Source organism: Podarcis pityusensis (genome assembly GCF_964106645.2).
Source record: "Podarcis pityusensis genome assembly, chromosome: 7".
Classification (NCBI taxonomy): domain Eukaryota; kingdom Metazoa; phylum Chordata; class Lepidosauria; order Squamata; family Lacertidae; genus Podarcis; species Podarcis pityusensis.
The window spans coordinates 85,696,236-85,715,395 of NC_138031.1; the positions used below are offsets into that span (position 1 = coordinate 85,696,236).

Sequence of the window (19,160 nt, forward strand, 5' to 3'; positions counted from 1 at the left end):
TATCATGGCAGGGTGGTGGATATAACCAAAAAGTGTCTGGCCTTAGCAGCGGCCATTTCCCCAGGGTTTAGAGCTCTAACTAACAAATCGTGTCAAGAGATGGATACCGACTTGGCTTGTGCCATCCATTGTAAGCCAGCACTCTTCCCTAGCTGAAGGAAGTGACCCAGTGAGCAGGCAAGGATCATTTGAGCTCTTCCTTGGAGCTGATAGACCTAAAGAGCCGGCTGCAGCTGCTTCTTGTGACTTTTTATACTTGGAAGTGGGCAGACAAGGAGTCAGCTGTAGCTGGAACTTGTACAGCAAAGGGTCTTGCAATCACTAGAAAAAGTTGAAATAAGAAGTGGTACTTATCTGACCGTAGACCTGATTCCCACCTGGGTCATGTTTTGGAGAGGCCTCGTGGGTTATGCCCAGGCTATGCTATCAAACCAACATGCCTTGAAGGCCTAACTTCCTCAGCAGTGGTGCTGCAACAAGCTACTAGGCTTTATGTCCTCACATTACTGAGTGTTGCTGACAGAATCCTACCCTTTAGCCCTCCTGCCTAATCTCTGATTCTCTCTTGGTTGCATCTGGCCACTGCACATATAGATGGCTTCGTTTGGCTGTCCCCACTGAGGCTTGGGCCATTATCTCTTGAAGTCCCAACCTGGGATTGCACGTGAGTAGGAAAGTGATCCCTTGGTGTATCATATCACTCGTCTGCATTTGATCTTCTGCCATCTTGTTGGACAGCATCCTTTTCATTCCTCCCCATTTGATTCTTGCAAGCCATTCACTGGTGTTGATAAGTGCGTTGCCATCCTCCTGGGGGGATACATAACTGTAACGGGACTGGCCTTGGAAGGGTCCTCCGGGGCACTTTGCCTGTCTAGAACTGGACATGGAAGATGAGTTTGGGGACAAACATGCCTTTTAGGTCTGATTCTCGTATTTAGCAGGATCGTTTTCTGGACTGCTGAATATTACTCCATCTAAAGCCATAACTCATGTTGCATTTGAACACTTTTTTAAAAACAAAAGAAGCCAATATGCAATTTCAAAAGCAACTCCAAAAGTCATTGGAGTAGAGAAATGTCAGGCAAGGAAATTGTTAATGACCTGTTCCTCTTCTCTCTCTTCTCTCTCCTCTCCTCTTCCCCCCCCCCCCCGGCAATTTTTCTGGTTTAAAATAAACTAATTATAAGGCATATTTGTGTGTATGAAGTAATTCCATGCCTCTAGAAACTAGCCTGCCTCGGGAAAGGCTGGTTTTCTGTCTGCTGAAATAGGGGAACATTTGAACATGCACTGCCATCCCCTGCTGCATGAACTTGTACATTTTAGGAAAGGCTTCGCCACATGATTCTTCTGGTCCTTTTAAAGTTCATACCCTGTTAGCATCTACTCTCCTGTTGTGCTACCCTCGACATGGATTCACATAGGCAGTTTGGGACTTGCATGTTCTGTATGGGAGACCTCATACAGGCAAAGGGGCTGGGAGCTGTGTGTGCCAATCCATCGTGAGGAAGTTTGCTTTTCAACAGCTTTTCCAAATTTGTGAACATTATTTTTAAGCCAAATGTGAATATATATATATATATATATATATATATATATATATATATATAAAATTATAATTTTCATTTATATACATTACAACAATGATTCAACTACAATTTTAACATTTCCAGCTTCGACTCCCTTCCCTCTCTTTCTGCGGTTCTTTACATTTATTTTCATCCTTGCCTTTCTTAACTTATTCTTTTATTCATCTATTCTCATATATATCTCATATATATATTGAACTGCAGGTTTTTACAATAATCCCGCCAATGTCTTGATCTGTTTGCAGATTATTTGTAAATACTCAATAAACCATTTCCATTCCTTTCTAAAAAGTTTGTTATTTTGATTTCTTATTCTTCCGGTAAGTTTCGCCATTTCTGTATTAGTTTCTATATCCATTCTTCTCTCGTTGGGACATCTTCTTCCTTCCATTTTTGGGCAAATAGCATTCTTGCAGCTGTGGTCACATACATAAATAAATTTCTATACTTTTTAGGTAGTTCTGATCCCATAATTCCCAACAGAAAAGCTTCTGGTTTTTTACGAATGTTATCTTAAACATCTTTTTCAATTCATTGTATATCATTTCCCAGTTAGCTTTAACCTTATTGCAAGACCACCACATATATGGAAAAAGGTACCTTCTTTCACTTTACATTTCCAACACTTCAATTTTGATTTATACGTTTTTTCCAATCTACTAGGTGTTAGGTACCATCTATATAACATTTTCATATAATTTCCACTTAAATCATGACATACTGTAAATTTTATATTCGTATTCCATAATTGTTCCCATGTTTCCATTTCTATGTTATGACCAATATCTTTTGCCCAGTGTATCATTGAAGATTTCACTTGTTCGTCCTTTGTCTCCCATTCCAATAACATTTTAGACATCACTTTAACATTACAGTTTATCTCTAGTTGTGATAGTTGTTCCCCAAACCCCCGCTTCATAGCCTTTTTAAATACTTCATTCAAATGATGATATTGTAACCATGTTGTTAATACCCCTGATAAATCCTTAAACTCTTTTAATTAAAATTCTCCCTTCTCCTCTCTTAGCAAATTTCTATAAGTCACCCAACTTTCCACCATATTTTTCTTTTTCACCGCTATGGCTTCCAAAGGTGAAAGCCAAAGTGGTGTTTTAGTCTCTAATAAGTTGTTATATTTATCCCATATTCTATACATTTCCCCCCTAATTATATGGTTTGTGAAGCCTTTGTGTACTTTCGCCTTTTCATACTACAAATAAGCGTGGCAACGAAAAATATTATCATGACCTTCCAAATCTAAAATATGCAGGTTCTTCAATAGCAACCGTTCCTTCAACCAGCACATACAGAATGCTTCATAATATAATTTAATATTTGGCAGGGAGAAACCTCCTCTCTTTTGCGTGTCTATTAGTATTTTATATTTTACAGTGGTGCCTCGCAAGACGAAATTAATCCGTTCCGCGAGAGTCTTCGTCTAGCGGTTTTTTCGTCTTGCGAAGCAACCCTATTAGCGGCTTAACGGATTAGCACTATTAGCGGTTTAGCGGCTATTAAAGGCTTAAAGGCTTAGGGGATTAGCTGCTAAAAGGCTATTAAAGGCTATTAAAGGCTTAGCAGATTAGATAAAGGGGGGGGGAAGCGAAAAAAAAATCTCTAGACTCGCAAGACATTTTCGTCTTGCGAAGCAAGCCCATAGGGAAATTCGTCCTGCGAAGCAACTCAAAAACGGAAAACCCTTTCGTCTAGCGGGTTTTCCGTCTTGCGAGGCATTCGTCTTGCGGGGCACCACTGTATTCTTGTTTTCCCCCCTAGCCAGTTGGGCCCCAGTGGTGGAGGTGTTTGAAAATGCTGTGCCTTTGGTGTTTCAAGATCAGTGTGGTCCCTGTAACACAGCTGATGACTGGGCAAAATGTGTGCATTTAGACTGGCTGCATTTGGCTTGCGAGCCTTGCAGGATGGGACAACCACTGACAGTGTTTCTCACGCAAGGGCTGGCATGCTGCTGACTCAGCACTGCTCCTGTGGTGCACCTCTTTGCTACTCCCAGTGCCACATGGGGCTTGTCAAGCAAGCAATCAAAACAACAAAGCCATCATGCATGGGGGAAATTGGTTGCATGAACTGACTCTGAGTTACTGTCAGGAAACCACAGTATTCTGAACCTTGGACCAGTGATAACTTTGCCTTATGCTGTTTTGAGTTTCTGAGCATACCTTCGTCTGGGTTTTATTTTAAGAATTGGATGTGCTCAATTAACACACTGACTTCCTGCAGTCCTACACCATGGATAAGGAGGGTGCAAAACATTCCTGGATGTGCTTGACCCTGAGCATCTTCCCTGAGGCAAAAGCACCTGCTGATCAGCAAACCAGTAATATCAGAAGCTGCCATGTCAATACAATCCTGGCTCTTGGGTCTTTATCAGATGCTTGTTACTTTTATACTCTTCTCCCTTAAGTGGGTTAAACCACAGAGCCTAGGGTTTGCTGATCAGAAGGTCGGCGGTTCGAATCCCCTCGACGGGGTGAGCTCCCATTGGTCGGTCCCTGCTCCTGCCAACCTAGCAGTTCAAAAGCACGTCAAAGTGCAAGTAGATAAATAGGTACCGCTCCGTCAGGAAGGTAAACTGCATTTCTGTGTCCTGCTCTGGTTCGCCAGAAGTGGCTTAGTCATGCTGGCCACATGACCCGGAAGCTGTACACCGGCTCCCTCGGCCAGTAAAGCGAGATGAGCACCACAACCCCAGAGTCGTCCACGACTGGACCTAATGGTCAGGGGTCCCTTTACCTTTACTTTTCTCTTACAAAGTTCACTGCAAATTAGCATGGTTCCTCAGTGGCCTCCCATGCAGGCAGTGGCCAGGCCTGCTTAGCGTCAGCTGTGCTTCCCAGGCCGCCTATAATAAAGAAGATAGTTGCTGATAATAGCTAATGGAGCTGGAGAATCTCCACACACACACACACACACGGCCTCCTCTTCTTCTTCTTGGAACTGCTGTGGAGAGGAAGAGGCAGCCTCTGGAGGCCACTCTTACACCTGCAGCTCAGCAAGGAGGCCACAACAAACACCCTGGGTGATTCATCTGCTAAGTTTTCTGCATGCGGAATTGGGAGGGATACCCAAAAAGAGCCAGTGGCCATATTTGCAGGAGCTTTCAGGGAGAGGGAGGGCTGGCTTGTGTTGTTGTTTTGTTTTCGACTACTCTTCATCTCCATCTTGCAGACTTAACATGGGTGGAAAGATGGGGCACAAAATGTTTCAAAATAAATACACCGTATATATTTACAGGCATTGCAAAGGCTGGCAAGTCAGTACCAGAAGAGAGATGGGCAGCGTGGCTGGAACGTCACCAGTGACTCCAGGTGAGGAATTGGGCTTTGTGGCGAAAGGAGCTGAGCTGCCTTGCTTATTGGGGAAGGGGCTCGCCTGGCTTAGCAGCTGGAAAGGATAGTGTTTGAGGAGAAGGGGGACATCGTAGTCCTTTACTCATCTCCCAATCTTGGTGTTCATCTGAATCCACCTCTGATTACAGCTGTTCTCAAGGGTAGTCCAAATAGCAATACCACCGTGTTTAATTACATGTGTGTTTGGTCATGTACATGGGTAGGCAAACTAGGGGCCGGATCTGGCCTAATCGCCTTCTAAATCCAGCCCGCAGACAATCCGGGAATGGGCATGTTTTACATGAGTAGAATGTATGCTTTTATTTAAAATGCATCTCTGGGTTATTTGTGGGGCATAGGAATTCATTCATTCCCCCCCCGGGGGGGGGCTGAGGGACAGTGGACCGGCCCCCTGCTGAAAAATTTTGCTGACCCCTGGTCATGTATATGCCTGGGGAAATGTGGCTATTGTTCCTTTAAGTGCCCAGCTCTTTGAATTCAAAGAGCCTTTCTCTCTCCTTTCAGCTCCTTAACCTATAATGTTGAAAACCTCTTAGCAGAAAGTGTGGTGGTTTTTGATATTGCATTGTGGCTTTATGCCTTTCTTTAATCAAGACATCTGTCAATGCAGTATCTGTGCTTGCCCTTGAATTTTAGTGCAGGAAGCAAAAGTGCCACCCGGATTACTTTCTTCCTCATTATTACTTGGGAGGAAGGAGGCTCTCTTAGCTGGAAAGCAAAGAAAGCAGGTGGGAGGAAGCAGCGTTAAGCCATCCTTCCAGGGAAATGAGGATGTGGGCACAACAACAACTGGACTCAGGAAATGGGTGGAAGGATGTGAGGAGCAAGGTGGGAGAAGCTGGCAACTGGAGCACACAGGCCTGGCAGAAAAATGAGTCAACTGAACCTTGACATAGTGGATGCTGTTGCCTTGTGTTGTTGGTCTAATGCAGCCATTTGATAGAGCTTCCTCAAATTTAACCTCAAGGCAAGTTCTAAGAATCTTGGAGGATGTTTTGTGGAGAGAGAAGCTGATGCAATGAAGCCCAAGCTCTGAGCCTGGATGGGGCTTTATACTCAAAGAGCTCAGGAAGTGGTTTTAGCACTTCAGGAGGCTGCTGATAGATATCGCTGTGCACATAGTCTAATGGGGACTGAGTGCGAATCAGCAAATGTTTAGAAAGATGCATCTGGCTGGCCTGTACTGCATATACCATGCTGCTTAGTGCAGTGGCTGTCAGGAAATGAAAAGCCCTGGTGTTCCTGGAGGACAGAGAGTCCTCAGACCTCATGAAATCAGAAGCAGGGGCTGGTGAAAGCTGGTAACGCCTTGACCTCCTCTAATATTTCTGCAGGAGTGTCTTTGGAGTCTGGAAAGGTGTGATCGATGGCACCGTCTCTTCTGGTCAGTCCAGGCTGGCTGCCTCCGATAATTATCGCAGTGTGAGCGCAGAGGCAGCTAAAACCGCTCGTATGTCAAAAGAACACTTGTTCAAAAAGGTACACTTTGGGTGGGCTAGGAGGGTCCTAGTAGCAAGCCTTTGGGGACAGAGAAACCGTGCTTGGCTCTGGATGGGGAGGGGTTCTTGACTCCGCTAAGGGGTTGAGCAGCAGCTGGCAGAGGGCAGGATGCTGACTGTCGGACCACTTCCCCACCTGCTCTCCTAGGGCATGGACCAGCTGCTGAATATCCAGACTGAACTGCTGGAGACAGTGAAGGAAGTAAGCAAAACCAAGAAGCATTACACACAGATTGAGCGGTCCAGTGAGGTAGCCAGAGAGAAGGCTGCCGATGTGGATGCCAGGTGAGCCCCCGGTTCCCTACCCCCCCCCCCAAGCAGGGGAATCCCAAAATGCGAGTGCCAGGGGGTCCCAGCGGGCTGCGCCATGTTGTTCTTGCAAGTCTCGCATGCTCTGGGACTTAAGGTAGAGCTTTCCAGAGCTGAGACCACTTGGTGGTTTGCATCCAGAGGATCTGTGGAAACTGATGCCTGTCCTTTTCCCTCTCCTCCACAGGCTCAGGAAGAGTGACCACGGCATATTTCACACGAAGGCCAGCTTGCAGAAGCTCAGCGCCAAGGTCAGAGGCCCATCCTGCCACCCCATTGGGACACTGAAGTGGGTTACAGAGGCCTGAGGGATGCGCACGTTGCACAGTGGGCTGGCAGAGAGCTTCCCGATGTGGGGTGTGGGTTTGGTAGGTCTTTGAAATGTCGAGTGCCCTCTGTTCCTCTCATTGCAGTTCGCTGTGCAGCTGGCAGAGAATTCACAGCAGCTGGTGGTGGCACGAAATGAGTACCTCTTGACTCTGGCGGCTGCAAGAGCCCACCTGGAGCACTACATCCATGTGGAGCTGCCTGCTGTTTTCAAGGTAAGAGCTCTCTTCTTACACTGCACACCTTCTCCTCTGAGGACAACTTTGCAGACCTGGGCAGCTTCTTGTATAGCTGTGGCAGGCCATAACTTTGAACAGGAAAACTCTTATTTGAAGGGACAGTGGTACACAGCTTCCTCTCCACCAACCACACTCCCCTAGTTTCCAATTTCACCTTCTTGCAGCTGTGTCCCTTAAAAAAAAAAGGTGGGGAGAATTGCATGTTTTTTAGCTTGGGTTGCCACCTTCTGTGGTCTTTTCTTTTGCTGCGCAGGATTTTAGCTTGAACCAAATTCTATTTCCCAGTTTCTTGCCAATCCCACAAATATCTTGCCTCAAATAGGCCCCTGTTTTTCTCTCAAGGAGTGCAGGGAGTTGCCTCATTTTGGATGACTCCGTTCAGTGCAGCAAGTTTGGGTGGAATGATCTCTCTTCTCCTACGTGTACCTCTGTCCTGGAGGAGCCTCCCTTCCTGTTCCTCTTCTCACTGTGCACCACCCAACCTGTTGGATCTGTGTTTTGTCAGATGCTGGATGGTGACCTTTATGAGCGGCTCAGAGACCAGCTGACCCTGATCAGCAAGACAGAGCTGGAGGTCTGCCAAGGCACACAGGAACTTTTCCAGCGTGTTCTAGGTACATCTGCACAGGTAACAAGGCGCTCATAGGTGACTGTGTTTCTAGGGGTCTCTAGGGTATCCCCAAAACTGCTGTTCTCCTGTTGGGAGAAAAATACAGGCATATTTTTACATTTGATGTTTTCAGATCTCCTCCAATAGAAATCCAATCCCTCTGTGACTATTCTAAAGCTTTCTGAAGAAGAAGAAAGGTTGAGAAATACAATCATGGCTCTCCAGTGTCCCTTCTGTTTTGGCCCTTAGTCTCTTGCCTAGCAATTTGGACTTTCTTCCCCCACCTTACATGTCATAGTTTAGTGTTGCTGTGGAACAACCATTCCCCAAATGAACTTGTGGTAGCCCTAGGTCTTCATTGTAAGCAACTTCAAGTGCTTTTCTTTGGGACCAATCCAAAGAAAATGATAACCACCTTGTTAGACCTTCTCTACCTTTTTGGGGAATAACCTGTGAGCCCTCGGAGGCCTACCAGCAGGTGGGATACGGTTGTCTCTTAAGCTTTTCCAACCTGCTGAAGCCCACCAAGCTGCACAAGGCTTCATCTGCCTCTGGTGCCCTCTTGGTGTGTGAATTGTTGGAGGAGCAAAAGAATGGTATGGCGGTGTTGTGGAGCTCAGTCAAGAAGAGTAAAATTTGGGATAGGATGTAGGGAGCACAAGCAAAATTAAAGAAAAAAGATGGTAACAGACAGGCCACAGAGATCTATAGGACAGGGATGGTTGACGAATGGGATAAAGAGAAGGCAACAGAGAAAGAGGAGATGGCACTATGGGATGTGGAGAGAGGAGGAACACCTGAGAGATTGTGGGAGCAGGAAAATATAGCATAAGAAAGGTGAGTAAGGGGTAATGGGTGGAGTTACAAATACCTTGAGGACCACCGACCTGGACCTTGTGATCCTTATTTGAGGCCCTCCTTCATGTGCCTCCTGCACTAGAGGTCCAGAGGGTGGCAACACAAGAACGAGCCTTTTCGGCAGTGGCTCCCTGTCTGTAGAATGCTCCTCCTAGGGAGGCTCACCTGGCGCCTTCATGTCTTCAGGCGCCAGGCGAAAATGTTTTTCTATAGCCAGGCCTTTGGCTGAAGAACATTCTATGGCCTTTTAAATGTGTTTGTAGGAGGAGGGCTTGTTGGTTTGTTTTTCTGCTATGTATTTTGTGTTCTCATTATATATATTTTTATGGTTTAAATCGCCCTGTGCTCTTTGATTGAAGGGTGGTATATAAATTTAATAAACAAGTAAAAAAATAAAATAATTACAGAGATATCATTTACTCATGCAGAGAAAAATGAATATACACTATAAGCACAGAAATAAAAGAGGTGGTGACAGATAACCAGATTTAAAAAAGAAAATACTGCATCAAATACAGCAGAAACACTTTTCTGAGACCGATGTAGTCTGGCTCTCTTAAAGATGTAGAAATCTACAAGTGGCCCTTGAGTGATTTGCATTGGGCCCTCAGATTTAGCTGACGAAGAACATTGCAAATGTGCACTTGAAATGCATAGAATCATAGAATCATAGAGTTGGAAGAGACCACAAGGGCCATCGAGTCCAACCCCCTGCCAAGCAGGAAACACCATCAGAGCACTCCTGACATATGGTTGTCAAGCCTCTGCTTAAAGACCTCCAAAGAAGGAGACTCCACCACACTCCTTGGCAGCAAATTCCACTGTCGAACAGCTCTTACTGTCAGGAAGTTCTTCCTAATGTTTAGGTGGAATCTTCTTTCTTGTAGTTTGGATCCATTGCTCCGTGTCCGCTTCTCTGGAGCAGCAGAAAACAACCTTTCTCCCTCCTCTATGTGACATCCTTTTATATATTTGAACATGGCTATCATATCACCCCTTAACCTCCTCTTCTCCAGGCTAAACATGCCCAGCTCCCTTAGCCGTTCCTCATAAGGCATCGTTTCCAGGCCTTTGACCATTTTGGTTACCCTCCTCTGGACACGTTCCAGCATGTTCTTCATCAGAATTGTGTTTGATAAAATAAAATAAATAAATGCTGGACCACTGAGACTTTGGACAAGGCAGCTCTTTGGAACACAGAAACAGCAGAGACCCTGCCAGCAGCATTGCCTCCAGGAAGGACAGGCTGGCGGTAGTGCAGTGAAGGCAGCTTTCTCTCTCACTTGCTTGGCATCTCTCAGACTTTCTTTTCTTTCTGGTTGTTCTTGCAGGTGTGCCAGGAGCAGAATCTCCTCCTCTTCCTCCAGGATAATGCTGCATTTTCAGCGATGGTTATGCAGCCCTTTCAGCCAGCGGGAGCTGACCAGGTGGTAAGAAAGAAGCAGTCCTCCTCTAGCCCTTGCCCAGGAGGAGAAGGGTGTCTTCGGACAGGGCTGCTAACAAGCCTATTTCTTCCCAGACTTCTCTTCTGCATGAAAGTGGCAGCAGCCTTGGGGAGAGCGGGTTAGAGAAGGAAGCACGTCGCTGGGCCACTCGAGCAGCCAGAGATTACAAAATAAAAACTGTCAGTGAGCAGGTGAGCAGCCAGGCTTTATTTCCCAGGAAACACTTTCCATGTGATAGGACTTGTCCATGAAATTAGAGAGAATAATCCCCTTTTCCTGGTTGTACTTTTATCTTCTGCATTTTTTGGGTGGATGGTTATGAACTGGGAATAGCATAAAATCCTGTGAAGAGTTAATCCACCCATTGGTGTCTGGGGGCAGGGTAAAATAAACCCCTGTCTTCACCCATGAAGAAAAAAAACAGTTTTCTTCCTGCTTAGATCAAGAGAGCAGGGTTTTTGTGGGGCTCCAGTCCTTCAGGACCTTGTGGTTACTTTCACTAGCAAGTCCCTTTCCTTCCCTTCCCCTTTGGGCAGTCTCCTTAGAATTGGGGCCCTTTTTCCCTGAAAGAGGAGGAGCAGCTGTCAGAAATGGAAATGGAGGTTTCCAGGCAATTCCCCCCCTCCTCTACTGGATAAAGCTTTTGTATTTCTGGAGCTGGCAGAGGAGAAACTAGCAAACTTCTAGGAGTCCAGGAGATGTTTCCCCAAGACAGGATCCCAGCCAGTTATTCTGTTCTAATGATTTTTTCACTCTGAAAAGAAGAACAGACTTCATCCTGTTTAAGGTTTTCACCTCAGCAGCCACAAAAAAAGTTCTATAATTTCATTAAAGAAGACGTGGCCTATTGCAAATTTTGAGGTTCCTGTGGCCATTCTAATTTCAAGGGCCAAAGACTGACGCTAGGTTTCCTTCAGTATTCCTGAGACAAGAAAACAGAATTTGCCCAGAAAATGTTGCTAGGATCACTTAAGTATTCAATATTGGGTTGAGCAGGTTCTACAGAGAATGGAAGCCAGGAGGCAGCAGGCCCCTGAGGCAGAGATGACCACCATGGAGAAGAGGATGGAGGAGATAAGAGAGAACCTACGGAAGGCTGAGGTGCGTCTGACTGCAGGCTGCCTGTGCATTTTCCAGAGTGGTCAGCAATGCTTGTCTGCCTGAAGCTGTCGGCTTTGTGCCATTGATATCCCTTGCGGGCTCCCGGCATTTGTGTCCTGTATGTGTGCTTTCTGGTGCTTTTGCTGACTTGACGGCAAATATTGCAGGGGTGAAAAGAGCAGGCTGCATTGCCCAGGAGAAAAATTCCAGCTGAAGGTAGCCAGCCCATCACCCCATTTGACTGTATTTTATAGCCGGGGGACTAGAATCTCCATGCTCTGTAAAGTTTAACTTGTTGAAGAGGTGAAATATAGGTAAAAAAGGTAAAGGGACCCCTGACCATTAGGTCCAGTCATGGCCGACTCAGGGGTTGCGACGCTCATCTTGCTTTACTGGCCGAGGGAGCCAGCGTACAGCTTCTGGGTCATGTGGCCAGCATGACTAAGCCACTTCTGGCGAACCAGAGCAGCGCACGGAAGTGCCATTTACCTTCCCACTGGGGCAGTACCTATTTATCTACTTGCACTTTGACGTGCTTTCGAACTGCTAGGTTGGCAGGAGCAGGGACCAAGCAACGGGAACTCACCCCATCACAGGGATTCGAACCGCCGACCTTCTGATCGGCAAGTCCTAGGCTCTGTGGTTTAACCCACAGTGCCACCCATGTCCCAGAATAATAGCATCCCAGAATAAACAGGTTAATGCATCATCATATTGAGACTTTGATGTTTTATCCTTTCTGATGCAGTTAGCCAGTCACAGGTGGATCTACATTTGGAAAATGATTTCCGCCAGCTTCTCATCTCCCTTGCTCTGCCTTGTGTGTGATAAACCAGATTTCAAACAAAGGAAATTTCTGTTCTTTTATCGAGGGAAAGGAGGTTATAAGATGCTGTGGAAAGGAGGGTGGGCGAATGCATGGAGATGGCTCAAAATCAATAGCAGAATTAGATTCCTAGGTTCAGAACATCAGGAGGCACCATTGCATTAGGTTCCTAAGTGTTTTGCAGGCAAACATCCTGGCCAGCATGTATAAAGTGTGCATTTTAGGTGTAACCAAGAGCTTGTAGCGCCCAGTGGGATTCTTGCCTTTCCCCTCCCCCTTTTTTTGGACAGACCTCTACAGTAAAAAAACAGAACCCCAGACAGAGGGGTAGAGAGGAAAGCTCCATCCAGCGGCATTGGTCCTGTGTGTATACGTGTTGTGGGACTTTGCATTTAAAAAAGAGAAAGAAAAAGAAGGTTGGGTGGTAACTGAGGAGGGGCAGCCTTCTCTCCTGCCTTTGCTGCCAAGGCATTGGCTTCTGGCTCTCATTCAGAGGGTGGCATTCTTGGTGCTGAATGGCATTCCTAATCTGCTTCCTGCTGCTTTTCTCCATTTGAAAGACCAGGCTTGTCGTTTCCTTTGTTCTGCTTGTGGCTGGATGTGACAGTTGTTTGAGGATGGAATTGCTGATTCATTCCTTGATCACAGGACAGTTCTTGCCCTCTCTTTAGATCAGCAAGGTGAAGGCAGAGGCACGGCTAGCTCTCCTGCGTCAGGCTGGCTTGGATGTTGATACCTGGCTGGCAAGCAGCATGGGGCAGGTGCTGGACGAAATGGAACAAGAGCGGCGGCTCAGCGAAGCTCGCAGGTCTGAGAGAGGCTCGACTCCGACGGTAAGCGTTGCCTCTCCCCAAAGATCAGCTCCCAAACCCTTGGAAAGAGCTGCGCCCCCACCCCAGGCCCCGTGAAGGTTGCTGCATCACTCAGACACGTCCTTCTGCTGCATGGGAAGAACACACGGAAGAGGCTTCTGTGCAGTTGGCGGTACATCTGAAAAGGGCATCTTTGAGACACTAGTTTCAGGGGAAGAGAGACTCTTCAGCCCAAGGGCTGCAAGGAGCTTTCGAACTTGTCTGCATTCTCTTGCCCAAACTGGGACCATTCCCCCTGCTTGACTGAAGTCTGTCTTGGGGAGAATCTGGGCAATAATAATAATAATTTATTGCTCTGGGCGGCTTCCAACAAAATATTAAAATACAGTGGTCTGTTAAACATTAAAAGCTTCCCTAAACAGGGCTGCCTTCAGATGTCTTCTAAAAGTCTGGTAGTTGTTTTTCTCTTTGACATCTGGTGGGAGGGCGTTCCACAGGGCGGGCGCCACCACTGAGAAGGCCCTCTGCCTGGTTCCCTGTAACTTGGCTTCTCGCAGGGAGGGAACTGCCAGAGGCCCTCGGCGCTGGACCTCAGTGTCCGGGCAGAATGATGGGGTTGGAGACGCTCCTTCAGGGCAAATATTCCCATTCCCCATTCTCTTTGTGATGTGGTGTTTCCTTGGAGTGAAACCCCACCCCCCACCCCCAATGATCTGAGATTCTGTGTCTTTGGCCTGGAGCTGCCTTTTCTTTATATTTGATTGGCCTGTCATTTTAGCTTCCCATAGTTGACAGTCATAAATCTTCCATCAGGCAGAAGACTTTGATCTTGCTGAGTTTGATGACTATGACGACAACACAGAACTGTTTGAGGACACGAGGCCAAGTCCAAGCATGGTTCGTGCTTATCCTTCATCCTGCAGAGTATTTTTCCCATACCAGGTAATACTTCTTTCTTCTCCTAAATATGAATTGCTGCTTGCAGCATGCCCTTCACCTTAATTTATCATTACAAAGCTCAAAAACCACTTCTAGGTGGCTTTTCAGGGGCTTCAGCAAGGGCACTGTCAGAATTTTGGGGTACCTTAAGCAAGAGACTCTCCAGCTGAGCTTCTTAACAGCAAATGATGTAAACGATAACAAAGGGAGTAGAACTGGGAAAATGGGATAGATGTTTGCTAAATGTCTTCACTCCCACACATACCTGGATTCTGACAGTGATTCCTCGTGTCTTACACTGTACCTGGAAATCTCAAGCAGTGGCACATTTGAGACATAACAAATCATGGCTTCATGATGCCGGAATGAGCATAATAATTGTTAAGTCGTGGGTTGACATAGCAGCCGGCACAGCGATTTCTTCAAGTAGCTCTTTATTATGGCAAGCTGGAATAGAACTGACTGCGAACAGCTCAGCCGGCCTGTATTTATAGGCAGCCGGCTGTCAACATTGTAACCACAACAGCCCAGAGTTCCCGCCTAAAATAACTGGCGCGGACCTGAGTGAAAACTATCTACAGACCTGAGTGAAAACTATATACAGTATCCCCCTGTTGGCCCAGGGTGAAACTACACTACATAACACCCCTCCCCACCGAGATAAGGCGTTAGTTACAATCGTAATGGTTTCCTTATATACAGCACTACGCGTAATGGTTCAATTAGGCACAAAAGCATATCGGTTACATTTCCCATACTTAGACCAACAGTGATACCTGTCCAACAACATAGTCCTTTAAATGAGTTGGGCGCTTGGAAACTCTGCCAGACCGCCGGGGGCTGGTAGCCAAGTCCGGAGGGCCACACAGTTCTCGCTGAGGCTGTGGTGCGACCCTAGGTGGCGTTGGAACCAACTCCCCTGGATCCGCTGCTGTGAGTGGAGCCTTCGCAAGTGGAGTGGTCTGAGTCTGTTCTGAAACGGCTTGGTTCGGCTCCACGCTGGCAGTTTGCGAGGGAGGTGTGGGTGGGGCCTCGCCATCTGTACGTGTCTCTTCTGGAGCCGCAAACGCAGTTGGGGGCACCTCGGTAGTGTCCAAGTCCCCAACCCTGCGCCTAAGCTGGTCTATGTGCCGTCGCCACAAGCGTCCGTCTTCGAGTGCCACCTGGTACGAGCGAGGTCCAGTGACTCCCACTACTGTGGCCGGCACCCAAGGGATGTCCCCCACATAGTTCCGGGCAAAGACCTGGTTTCCGGGGACAAATGACCGTGGTGCGTTGGCACAGCCTGGGGGTTCAGCCACGGCAAAGTCTGGGTGTAGCCGGTCGAGCGGTGACCTGAGGCGGCGGCCCATAAGCAGTTCAGCAGGACTCCTCCCTGTGGCCGCATGAGGGGTGATGTGTTGCACGAACAAGTATTCGGCGACCCGCTCATGCCAGTCTCCCCGGTCCAGGCGCGCCAGTGCCTCTTTTGTCGAGCGCACCATTCTTTCCGCTTGCCCGTTGCTGGATGGATGAAAGGGTGCCGTTAGGGCATGGCGGATGCCCAGTCCCAAAAGATACCGCTCAAACGTGCCTGACGTGAACTGCGGTCCGTTGTCAGAGACAAGGACATCAGGACACCCATGCGTTGCAAACAGGCCTCGCAGCACCCGGATGACAGCTTCGGTAGTGGTGGAGGGCATCAGGGCGACCTCCAGCCATTTGGAATAGGCGTCCACCACTACCATAAAGGTCCGGCCGTGAAAGGGGCCAGCCAGATCGATGTGCACCCTCGACCAGGGTGTCTTTGGCGTCTCCCAGGTGTGTCCCTTAGCTGCCGGTGGTGCAGGCCTCGACTCCTGGCACGCTTGACAGGCGGACACCCAGGCAGTGATGGCATCGTCCATATTAGGCCACCAGACGTAACACCGAGCCAACGCCTTCATTTTGACAATTCCCGGGTGGCCAACGTGCAGAGCCTCCAGGACGCGCTGACGGAGTCCCTGGGGAATCACGACGCGGTCTCCCCACAGCAGACAGCCGCGATGAGCTGAGAGTTCATGTTGTCTGGTTGCGAAGGGCTGGAACTCCGATGCAAAGGGCCCTTGTGGCCACCCCCTCCACACCCAGTTGAGCACCCGGCTGATGGTGCGATCCTGGGCAGATGCGGAGGCCACAGTGGCAGCCGATACAGGCGCTGCCGGAAGATCCTCAATCAGAAGGAGCAATGAAGCTGGAGCCGGGTCTTCCACAAATGCTGGAAGAGGGCAACGGCTGAGGGCGTCGGCATGGCCCATCGATTTCCCCGGGCGATGGATGAGCCGGTAGTGGTAGGCAGCCAGGAAAACAGTCCATCGCAGCATGCGTGGTGAGAGGACCGGTGGAGTTGGACGATCACCGGCGAGGAGGCCCAGGAGTGGCTTGTGGTCAGTGATGAGGTCAAAAGTCCTGCCATAGAGGTATTCATGGAACCTCTTCACTCCAGCCACAAGTGCCAATGCCTCCTTGTCGAGCTGGCTGTAATTCCGTTCCGTCGGAGATAGTGTCCTGGAAAAGTAGGCGAGCGGTGCTTCTCTTCCATCTGGAAAACGGTGACTAAGGACAGCACCGATGCCAAAAGGTGAGGCGTCGCAGGCAAGGACCAGCGGCCTGGATTCACTGTACTGTACCAGCACACTGTCTGAAGAAAGGAGAGCCTTGACCGCGTTGAAGGCCGCCGTCTCCCGATGACCCCAGGCCCAAGGCGTCTTAGTGCTAAGGAGTCGGTGAAGAGGCTCAGCCACTGTGGCTTTGTGGGGCAGGAACATGTTATAAAAGTTCAGCAGCCCCAGGAATGCCTGCAACTCCGTTTTGTTCTTTGGAGTGGGGGCCTGCTGGATAGCGCGGATCTTGGATGTGGTTGGATGAAGACCGGAGGCATCGATAAGATAGCCCAGGAACTCTACCTGTGGAACGGCGATCTGGCACTTCTCCCTCTTTACCTTGAGCCCGGCCTCCTGGAACCTGGTCAGCACGGCACGGAGGCGCTCGAACAGCTGCTGGTGTGAGTCTGCAGACACCAAGACGTCATCAAAATATGGTACCACGCCTGGAAGCCCTTGCAGGAGACGCTCCATAAGGCTTTGGAAGATGCCAGGAGCCACACTCACCCCGAACTGCAACCGGCGGCAACGGAATGCCCCCCGGTGGGTGACGATCGTCTGGGCTTCAGCAGTGGCATCATCGACTGGCAGTTGTTGATAGGCTTGGACAAGATCCAGCTTAGCGAAGACCTTACCCTCACCCAGGGAATGCAGCAGGTGTTGGACAACAGGAACCGGATAAGCGTGCTGCTGAAGTGCCTTGTTGATCGTGCACTTGTAGTCAGCGCAGATTCTCACCGACCCATCTGGCTTGACAGGCGTGACGATGGGGGTTTCCCACTTTGCGTGGTCAACCGGCTCCAAAACTCCTTGGGCGATCAGTTTGTCCAGTTGTTCGTCCACCTTAGCCTTGAGAGCAAAGGGAACCCGGCGTGGCTTTAGCTTGATGGGGGCGACTTGTGGATCAAGGCTAAAGGAGATGGGCGTACCTGTATATTGGCCCAAGGTGCCGTCAAAAACCTCGGCAAAGTCTTTGACCAGACCCTCAGTCTCTGCGTTAGAGATGCAGTTGATGCCGGTGACTTCCAGGCCGAGGGCATCAAACCAGTCTAGCCCTAGGAGGCTTGGCCGCTGACCTTCGACCACCACCAACCGGAGCAGGCCCGAAAAATCCTTGAAGGCGATCCGGAACCGGCCAACGCCTACCACGGGAATGTCGTTTCCCTGGTAGTCTCTCAGGTGTACGCGGTGAGAGTCGAGTTGCCTTTTGGACACTCTGGGTACCAGTCTTTTGATGGTGCTCCATGACACGATGGACAGGGCAGACCCGGTGTCGATCTCCATGTCACATGGAGCTCCTTCAATGAGCACCGTGACATTCAGCTTGCGTCGCGTAGGCGAGTCGGTTTGGCCAATCGTGGTTCCAGACGGGCAGCGGCAGTTGGTGAGAGCGAAACAACTTTCCTTGGCAGACTGGAGTGAAGACTTGGACTTGCGAGTCGATGAAGGGGGGGTGTCAGACGGAGCCGATCGGCAGACCTTAGCGATGTGGCCCCTTCTGGAACACTTCCTACAGATGGCGTCTCTGAATCGACACTTGGCACGGGAATGGTTGCCTCCGCAGCCAGCACATTCCGGTTGGCCCTTGGACTTCTGTTGGAACTTCCTGCGCTCCCGCTTTGTCTGGTGCACGTCATCGTCTTTACTGGAGGATGCCTCCTCACTGCTGGCCTCTTCATGATGCACCGGAACTGGCTCCCTAGCAAGACGCGGGCTGCTGGACTTGCGGATCTCCTGGGCGGAGCGTTCAGCAGCTTCTGAGGCCACAGCCTCCTCAATGGCTTTCTGTAGCGTGAGGTCTGGCTTGGCTAGGAGACGCCGTTGCAGATGGATGTCCCGGACCCCGCAGACGATTCGATCCATCAGGGCATCGTCTAAATCTCGGAACTCACAGTGCATTGCAGCCTGTCGCAGGGCGGTGGTGTAGTTGTTGATTGACTCCCCCTCTGCCTGGTTCCGGTGGTAGAACGCATGGCGGGCAGCAATCTTGGACGGCTTTGGTGCGTAGTGGTTGCGGAGCTTCTCTTGGATCGTGTCCCATGGTGTTGCCTGGACTGCTTCTGGCGCAACCAACGCTCGGGCCGTCTCAAACACCTCAGGCCCACAGAGGCTGAGGAATAGGCCCCGCTTCCGATCCTTTGATACTGCTGTCAGCTCGATGGCTTGGAGGTAGCAGTCGAACCGAGCGAGGTAGGAGTCCCATGATTCAGAGGCTGGCGCAAACGGCGGTAGAGGCACAAGTGAAGCCATGATTCCGATGCCGGCGTGAAGGGCGATGGATGGAACACAGTGCTCTAGCCAGAACAGTCAGCTCTGAATTGGTTCTGCCCAGTGATTTCGCTCAGTGATTTCGCTCTGTGATTCAGCTCAGTGATTCAGCTCAGTTCAGAGGCTGGCCGCATCTGGCTGTGCTCTGATGTCCATCTATCCCATCCTCGTCGCCAGTGTTAAGTCGTGGGTTGACATAGCAGCCGGCACAGCGATTTCTTCAAGTAGCTCTTTATTATGGCAAGCTGGAATAGAACTGACTGCGAACAGCTCAGCCGGCCTGTATTTATAGGCAGCCGGCTGTCAACATTGTAACCACAACAGCCCAGAGTTCCCGCCTAAAATA

The 19,160-nt window shown here is 49.1% G+C and overlaps 1 protein-coding gene across 3 annotated transcripts in view; it reads left to right on the top strand.

Moving 5' to 3' along the window:
• Positions 1-19,160, top strand: part of FCHSD1 (FCH and double SH3 domains 1) — a 36,815-nt gene that overhangs the window by 11,637 nt on the left and 6,018 nt on the right. For 2 of the 3 annotated variants that reach the window (XM_081014795.1, XM_081014793.1), the window contains exons 4-14: positions 4,845-4,918; positions 6,295-6,439; positions 6,608-6,744; positions 6,956-7,019; positions 7,182-7,310; positions 7,840-7,962; positions 10,134-10,232; positions 10,322-10,438; positions 11,244-11,348; positions 12,846-13,007; positions 13,800-13,928. In XM_081014795.1, coding sequence (XP_080870921.1) covers positions 4,845-4,918; positions 6,295-6,439; positions 6,608-6,744; positions 6,956-7,019; positions 7,182-7,310; positions 7,840-7,962; positions 10,134-10,232; positions 10,322-10,438; positions 11,244-11,348; positions 12,846-13,007; positions 13,800-13,928 — 1,284 coding nt within the window. The remainder of the gene's footprint in view (positions 1-4,844; positions 4,919-6,294; positions 6,440-6,607; positions 6,745-6,955; positions 7,020-7,181; positions 7,311-7,839; positions 7,963-10,133; positions 10,233-10,321; positions 10,439-11,243; positions 11,349-12,845; positions 13,008-13,799; positions 13,929-19,160) is intronic. The other variant, XM_081014794.1, reaches the window with a different exon arrangement.